The 8213-nt window shown below is 39.3% G+C and overlaps 1 protein-coding gene across 1 annotated transcript; it reads left to right on the top strand.

Moving 5' to 3' along the window:
* The first annotated feature begins 1044 nt into the window (after positions 1-1044).
* Positions 1045-7863, top strand: NMBR (neuromedin B receptor). Its single transcript, XM_069488643.1, has 3 exons — positions 1045-1466; positions 4645-4993; positions 7462-7863. Exons 1-3 carry the CDS (start codon positions 1045-1047, stop codon positions 7861-7863), a joined length of 1173 nt encoding a protein of 390 aa, XP_069344744.1.
* Positions 7864-8213: the final 350 nt, after the last annotated feature.

The following is an 8213-nucleotide window of genomic DNA, read 5'->3' as shown; positions in this document are numbered from 1 at the left end:
CTCTACTAAAAATAGAAAGAAATGATCTGGACAGCTAAAAATATGTAGAAAAAATTAGCCGGGCTTGGTGGCACATGTCTGTAGTCCCAGCTACTCGGGAGGCTGAGGCAGGAGGATTGCTTGAGCCCAGGAGTTTGAGGTTGCTGTGAGCTAGGCTGACGCCACAGCACTCTAGCCCGGGCAACAGAGTGAGACTCTGTCTCAAAATAAATAAATAAATAAAAAATAAAAAAAAAAATAAAATGTAAGTTTAAAAATAATATGCCAACTATAGGACAGAATTTCCATAGTTGGGCTAGGAGATGTGGATCCTAAGAAGAGGGAAAGGATTTCATTCATTTACGTCACTCTTGGAACTCGTTCTTTTTCGTAAATTTAGTGTGTGGGCATTAGGAACTTGCCAGCTCAACCCCTAAGCCTCTGAGGTTCACAAACTTCTCTCCTGGGGCTCCTCCCGCTGGGAGGCGGATAAGGGTGGGTGTATACAGGGACGCAGTGGGAGAGAGCGAGGGCTCAGGTCCCCTCCAGTTGGGATCCCACACAATACGACAGGAACTGTAGAAACAAGAGCGAAGCTGTGGGAAAACAAAGTGCCAGCGGCCCCCACGCTAGTTCCCAGTATCTCAGCGGAGCCGGCCTGGACAGCCAGGATGACTTCCGCTGCTCTGTGCGAACAGTCGGGCAGGTACTTCTGTTAATCCCAGAGGGACAGTTCCTTGTTCTCGAAAGTGCTGTTCTCTGCTAGCTATAAGCGAGAGCGAACCATTCAATACAAAACAAAGACTCAACCGCTGCTTCTTCTTTTTTCAATCTAAACTCAGAGCTTGCAGGAACCAACGTATCCCTCCTAGAAGTGAATCACCGGAGCGTGTGGACCGACTTCTCACCAGTCCTGTCCTCTTTGGGACGCAGCGGTGTGACACGTTCCCGCGGGCAGTAAACTTGCCCGGCGAGAGGGAAAGCGATTAAACCCAGGCGCGGGTTGCACTATTCAGGGCACCTGGGCGCATGAAAATTCCCGCGGACTCTCCCGGAGAGGAGACAATGCCCTCCACGTCTCTTTACGACTTGTCCCCGATCACCGGCGCGAACCACAGCAGCTTCGTTCCCGAGGCGTCCGAAAGGGATTTCCTGCCAGCCTCAGACGGGACCTCCGCCGAGCTGGTGATCCGCTGTGTGATCCCGTCCCTCTACCTGCTCATCATCACGGTGGGCTTGCTGGGCAACATCATGCTGGTGAAGATCTTCATCACCAGCAGCGCCATGAGGAGCGTCCCCAACATCTTCATCTCTAACCTGGCGGCCGGGGACTTGCTGCTGCTGCTCACGTGCGTCCCGGTGGACGCCTCGCGCTACTTCTTTGACGAGTGGATGTTCGGTAAGGTGGGCTGCAAACTGATCCCGGCCATCCAGCTCACCTCCGTGGGGGTTTCCGTGTTCACTCTCACTGCCCTCAGTGCCGACAGGTAAGGGCGGTGGGGTGGCCCAGAAAAGTGGTGGAGAGGGGTGGGGAGAGAAGCTATACCCGAGCGCACCTAGGAGAAGGGTGCAAAGAAAGGCTGGGGATGGAGAGGGAGAATGTATCCGGGAAGTACACGGATTTAAAACGGATGGAGATGTGAAACTTGAAAAAAATGTAAGAAAATTACTATTTTTAAAAATAATTAAAATTGCATTTGAAAGTGCATATCCTAGCCCCCCAAACACACTTTGAGAATCTTTATTGTCTATTTCATAGAAAAGCTATAGAATAAACGTGCAAAAGTTCAACTATCTTGTAGAAGCTTTTTGTGTGTGCCTAAAATCTTGGAAGTGTACTTTCCTTATTCAGTAGAATAATAATCTGAAAGGTAAGAATGTCTGCCTTAATATTAGGCAAATGTTTAATTTTGATTTTTTTTCAAATAAGGGGAAACATTATTTACACTTATTAACTGAATTATACTATTTATTAGAAGCAAAACCAATTAGAATAATAAATATTCTTTAGACAGATGACTTCACATTCTTGTTTAATACCTGAAGTTAAGTGATTTTTTTTTACAGGTAGGCATCAAAATTTAGTATCTTAAAACAATGTTGTAAAAATACATCTTTGATATCAAATCTGCTTTTCATGTATTTTAAGGGTGTGAAGTGTTCCTTATTCTATCTTGCAGATCAACTAGTTCAATCTTGTCATTTTCCAGATGTGGATATTGAGGCCCAGGGAATGTAATTCCTAATTACATTAGGTAGAGCTGAGAGGAAAATCAAGGCCTCCTGGCTCAGAGTCCAGTGCCACTATCCCAAGCTTTCTATAATCATGCTTTTGGCCATTTAAGTAGGAGGAAGTGTCTGGGTAGAGGTGGGGGCAAAATGTACAATTAGGCATCATTACATGGAGCTGTGGTCTAATTCTCCCTGGGAATAGGGGGCTGACTTAAGCTATTTAGATAAACAATTTAACTTGGATAATTAAGGTGGTGTTTACTCTCCTCTTTAATTTACAAATTAAATTATTAGTGAAAAATGAGTCTGGATCTGAATTTCCTGGTATTTGCAATAATTCCCTTACATTACTTTGGCATTGAAGAGTTAATCTTCATCAAGGACAGACAAAATTCAGGGAAGAGTTGGATGCCTTTAAACTGAAAACTATTCACTTTTTAGTTCATGTAGCATACTCTGTAAAACTACACTCCTGGAAAATTTGGTGCCTTTTGTGTAAATTATGCACCTCATTTTGCTTATATGGCACCATTTCTATTATCCTTTGAAAAGTTTTCTTTGAATTCCAAAACCAAAATGTGACTTTTTAGTTTAGCTGTCCCTCCTTAGGGGACCCATTTTACCTAGAAAGTTAAAAAAAAAACCTACTTAATGATTAGAATAAAACTTAATGACTAGCTATCGCCATAGTTAAAATTACTATAATTATGCTTTCATTTTTAAAACGTGATATTGGCAGCAAGACCCAGGGTGGTGTGTATTTCACACCAATTTTCTCAATCTATTGTCATGGAGACACAGGTACATTTGCCCTGACCAAGGTCAGAGAAAATGCTAATCCTCATATATTTACTGACTTTCTCTGTTTCATATATGTATCATGTACTTTGTGAACACAGCATGGATATTTGAATAATAATGATAAAGAAAGGTGAGCTGCCTCTTCTACTTGGTCCATAAGCTACCCTTGCCTACCAGTGTGTCTTTTGAAAATATAAATTAAGGAACCTGAGTCACTGGTGATGAAATTATACAATATATTCCAATATTCACTTAAAATGGGTTGGAAATGGTTTACACTTCTATTTCTCTTCTAGAACATAGCAACTGAGTATTGATTGGTACTTGATAGCCTCTTGCTCTATCTCATGAAATGTTGTGATTTCTTGTGGATGATAAGACTAATTGCACTTAGCACTATGCTAAGTTTTTGTGTGATTTTATAATCCTCACAATGCTATGACTTAGGCACTATTATTTGAAAATTAACTATGTTAGAGGGAAGAAAAACTGAGATTGGAAATTTGGCAACATTTTCATGATCTCACAGCTAGTGAGTGACGGAGCCAGCATTTTTGAACCTAGTTTAAAGCCTGAACTCTTGACCATTAAACCACATTATTACATTTTCAGGTATTCCAGGTATGATCATTATTAGCCTTTTCTATTAATGGCAGACTTAAAAGTTAAAGTTTAAAGCAAACACCCAAGCAAAAAAAAAAAAAAAGAATGCAGAAGCTGATTCATTAGTTTTATCAGAGTGAAAGAACATCATAAAATGTAACTGCAAAATAAACGACACAACTTGAATTTAAAAGTAAGTAGTAGTTACAGCCATGGAAAACCAACCAACCAAACAAATAAAAACCTGTCATTAGTGTTTTTAAACAATAAATTCAATGATTTGTTTAGCCATATATCCTAACTTCATGGGATGACTTAAGTGTCTTTGCCTAACAAAATAAAGTTACAGAGGTAAGAAATAGAGAGCACAGTAATACAGTATATTGCTGGCATATTACCAGTAGTATATTAGGTGGGAGGACAGAGAATTTTTTGGGATCTTGACATGAAATAAATTTGAGCTGTAAAGACAGAATATTATTCCATTTTCAATTCTTTCAGTTCTTTCAGCCCTCCTTATGATTGTATTATGGAGAAGAATCCCAGTCTGAATTAGCCTCTAAAATTTATTATATGGCCTTAGAAAAAAAAGTGGGACGTCTCAGGCTCAGAAGCTATAAACTCGTGTCAAGGAAGAATCTAATGATATTATTTTGTGGACATTTTATATTTCATGGTTATTGTCTATTTATATTAATTACAGTAATAATACATTAAAAAAGAAAACTAAATAAAAATATTCAATAAATGATGCATGTGGTATATGTAGATTTAGAAGAAGCTTGTGAAAGAGGTAAGCAAATGACTGCAATCTGGGAAATGCCCATTTAAAATATTTTCCTCTCTCTTCCCATCTTCTGTGCCACTCAGCAGTGGAATGACTTGTGGACAGGGAGGCACCAGGGACCTTAGTTCTTCTATACACTACAAAACAGCCAGGGAATGATGGAGTGTGGCACCTCTCCTATCAAGTGGAGGTCTTCTTTCTTTCTTTTTAAGAGAATAATTTGAGCTGTATTGTCTTCCCAGGTACAGAGCCATCGTAAACCCCATGGACATGCAGACGTCAGGGGCAGTGCTGTGGACCTGTGTGAAGGCCATGGGCATCTGGGTGGTCTCTGTGCTGCTGGCAGTTCCTGAAGCAGTGTTTTCGGAAGTGGCACGGATCGGTGGCTTGGACAATAGCAGCTTCACAGCCTGTATTCCCTACCCTCAGACGGATGAATTACATCCCAAGATTCATTCAGTGCTCATTTTCTTGGTCTATTTCCTCATACCACTTGCTATTATTAGCATTTATTATTATCACATTGCAAAGACCTTAGTTAAAAGTGCACATAATCTTCCTGGAGAATACAACGAACATACAAAAAAGCAGGTAAGCTTAGTAGGCGTGCGTTGGGGGTGTGCCGTAAGGACCAATAATTGCTATTTTGTGTTCTATTTCCTGGGCTCTCAATCCTATGAATGATGAGAACAGAGTCAGACCTGCACTAGCCTTCACTGGAAGGAATGTGAGGGGATTTCTAATATGTGGTCATGTTATAGCGATGTTGATGCCCCATTGGATCCAGCTTATCAGCCATCTGGGCCTGTGACAAGACCTAGAATTCTACCATCAGATATTACTGCCTCTGAAGGCCTTTCTTTATGTGCAAATGTTTATGCAACAAACAACATAATAAACCAGAAAATTTTCACATATTAAGTATAAATGTATTTAATTATTGTCTCTTCTCCAATTAGCCCACTAAAGATGACTGGAGTCGGGAAGAAGGATGCATCAGGATAGGACTGTAGGACACTACCTAGGATCTGGGGGTGGGGTTTGGGTGAGATGCCAGAATGGGAGGCTCTGGGAACAGCCTGTGCAGCAGAAAAAGGATGAGAGTGATCCAAAGGTGGGCTGATGCTGAAGCAATATGTGGCCCAACTCAAATTTATAGCTTTCTCTAATTTAAAAATTACAACATGTACCTTATATACTTTTTCTTCCTTAAAGAATATGCTGTACTAATTTCAGGTAAAAACCAATTGTGTTAATCCACAAAGAGAAGGACATAGAGTTTTTGTGGGAAAGAGTTTCTAGTTGTGCATTTGTGTACTCCTAGAAAAGTTCTTCTGAGGGGTTCTGTAGGTATAGGGACGTTATGGGTGCCTGTTCCCAATTTGAAGGCAAACAAATTGAATTGCAGTGCATTAAAATTTGCTGGAATGTAGGTGGAGCAATAGGCTGGGGCCTTGGGCACTGTAGCAACAGCAGAAGCTGGGAAAAGTTTCTTGCGTGGAAGGTAACCTCCGTTAATGGATGGCGGTTGACATCAAAGATCCACATCTGCTTTAACGACTTAAAAAATCAACCAATCATTAAAGGCATTGCTTGATAAATTAATAGATTTATTATCTAAATATTTGGCATCACTGAAACAAAATATTCATGTCATAGGCTCACTGTAGTTTTACTTTATATAATCAGTTCATTTATTCAGAGCCCTATGGTTATCTGTTGTGTATTTTAATTTAGGTATGTGAGATTTTGCTTTTGGTTTGTAACCTTGTGTTTCTCTCACGCACACAGCCCCTTCCCCAACTGTTTTGTTTTGTTTTGTTTTTTAATGGCCTTGGCTTTGCCTTGTTTTTGTGAATTTCCCTATTGGGACCTATAAACTCTGACTGGGTCTTGACATCACCTACCTGTGCACTTGAATCTCCAAGTACAGATTGCGATAAAATTCTTGCACCCGTGCTCCACCTGCTGGGGACGACACTGCGTAGTAATATAAATTTCACATTCGACTTCCTTAAAACTGCTGAGTTGCCTAACGTGTGCGCCACAGTCCATGTGGGGTATCACATTCTGCTTCCTGAATGGGCTTCTCTTCGCTTGCACCTTCCCTTGCTTCCTCCATCAGCGCTCTCTGCTGCTCTTTAACGTCAGATCTGTTCCAATCCTAAAACTTTCCAGTCTTCTCTAGACATTCAAGTTGACCAATAATTTTAGCTCAGAAAATATCACAATGCCTACTATCAGGTTTGTTGATAAATTATGTTTTCACGTTTGCATTGCCTTCTTTGATTATCAGAACAAATTAGACAAATAAGCTAAACCCTGGACTCTAGATGATACGAAATTGTTTGTAGATTAAAAAAATTAATGTCCAATATTTGAGTTTTGTCTATTTATCACATTCCTGAAGACCTTCTGAAAAAAACAGTAAATGCAATATGTGAATTTTATGCCAAAAAGAAAATGTATTTTTATTTTAAAAGTGACAACATAGTAATGTTTACAGGATTCACAGTTTATCACATGCTTTTTATTTATGTGAGTGAAGAGTGTAAATCTCAAGTTCTTTTCTGTGGAGTAACAGTTAAAAAATGTTAAGCCCTGCCTCACTATATCACTTTTTCCTATTTAAAACACTCCAATTTTTGAAAAAATACCTAAGCTTGATTATAGTCTATGGTTCATTAATTTAGTGGATTTAATACAAACAGAAATGATTTATATTTGTACTGAACACAATGAAACTTTAAGCAAAAGGAAAATAGTTAAAAATAAAATAGAGTTTTTAAGATCATAGTTTTAACATGAAGACATAGCCATTTATTAATAATTTACCATCTAGTCTTATATAAACCGTCAAGTATTTTGACAGGAAAATAGTGTAGTGACCAAAATAGGCTTCATCGAATTGTTCAAATCATCACTTTGATGAGGAACATAAATAATTTATGCATTTTGGATGTATTGTTGTGCTGTAAGTTTTACTCCTGTTGTGACATGATATAAGTGGCTGATCCATTTACATTTTAATCAGTAGGACTGTTTTCTTATATTTGCAGATGGAAACACGGAAACGCCTGGCTAAAATTGTGCTGGTCTTTGTGGCCTGCTTTTTCTTCTGTTGGTTTCCAAATCATATCCTCTACATGTATCGGTCTTTCAACTATAAGGAGATTGATCCGTCTCTAGGCCACATGATTGTCACCTTAATTGCTCGGGTTCTGAGTTTTTGCAATTCCTGTGTCAATCCCTTTGCTCTTTACCTACTCAGTGAAAGCTTCAGGAGGCATTTCAACAGCCAGCTCTGTTGTGGGAGGAAGTCCTATCGAGAGAAATCAACCAGCTACCTACTCAGCTCTTCAGCAGTGCGCATGACATCTCTGAAAAGCAATGCTAAGAACGTGGTGACCAATTCTGTTTTACTAAATGGTCACAGTATGAAGCAGGAAATGGCACTGTGACTTTGGCCCTTTGACTCACTACCTGGAGAGAACTTCTAACTTTTTATTCCAATTGAGCAGAGCAGAACTAAGTAATTTTCCCATTCTTACTGTTGCTTAGCAAATTCATTAGAGCCTGACTTCATGATTGACTCAGAAAAGGCATGACAAACACTTTTCTTTGAACAGGACTTTAAATATCCCTCTCTCTCTCTCTATACACACATATATGCACACACATAAACACATTATATATATCTCACATTAAAAGTGATTCAAAAAGCAATTCAATATGTACGTAAATCAATATTGCTTCAGGATTTAGGCTGTTGCTAAAACAAACTTTAGCATATTTATCTTAAATTTGTTTT

Source organism: Eulemur rufifrons, chromosome 15 (assembly GCF_041146395.1).
Source record: "Eulemur rufifrons isolate Redbay chromosome 15, OSU_ERuf_1, whole genome shotgun sequence".
In the NCBI taxonomy this organism is placed as follows: Eukaryota; Metazoa; Chordata; class Mammalia; order Primates; family Lemuridae; genus Eulemur; species Eulemur rufifrons.
The sequence above is the reverse complement of the archived record's forward strand: the minus strand, read 5'-3'. Positions and strand labels throughout refer to the sequence as shown.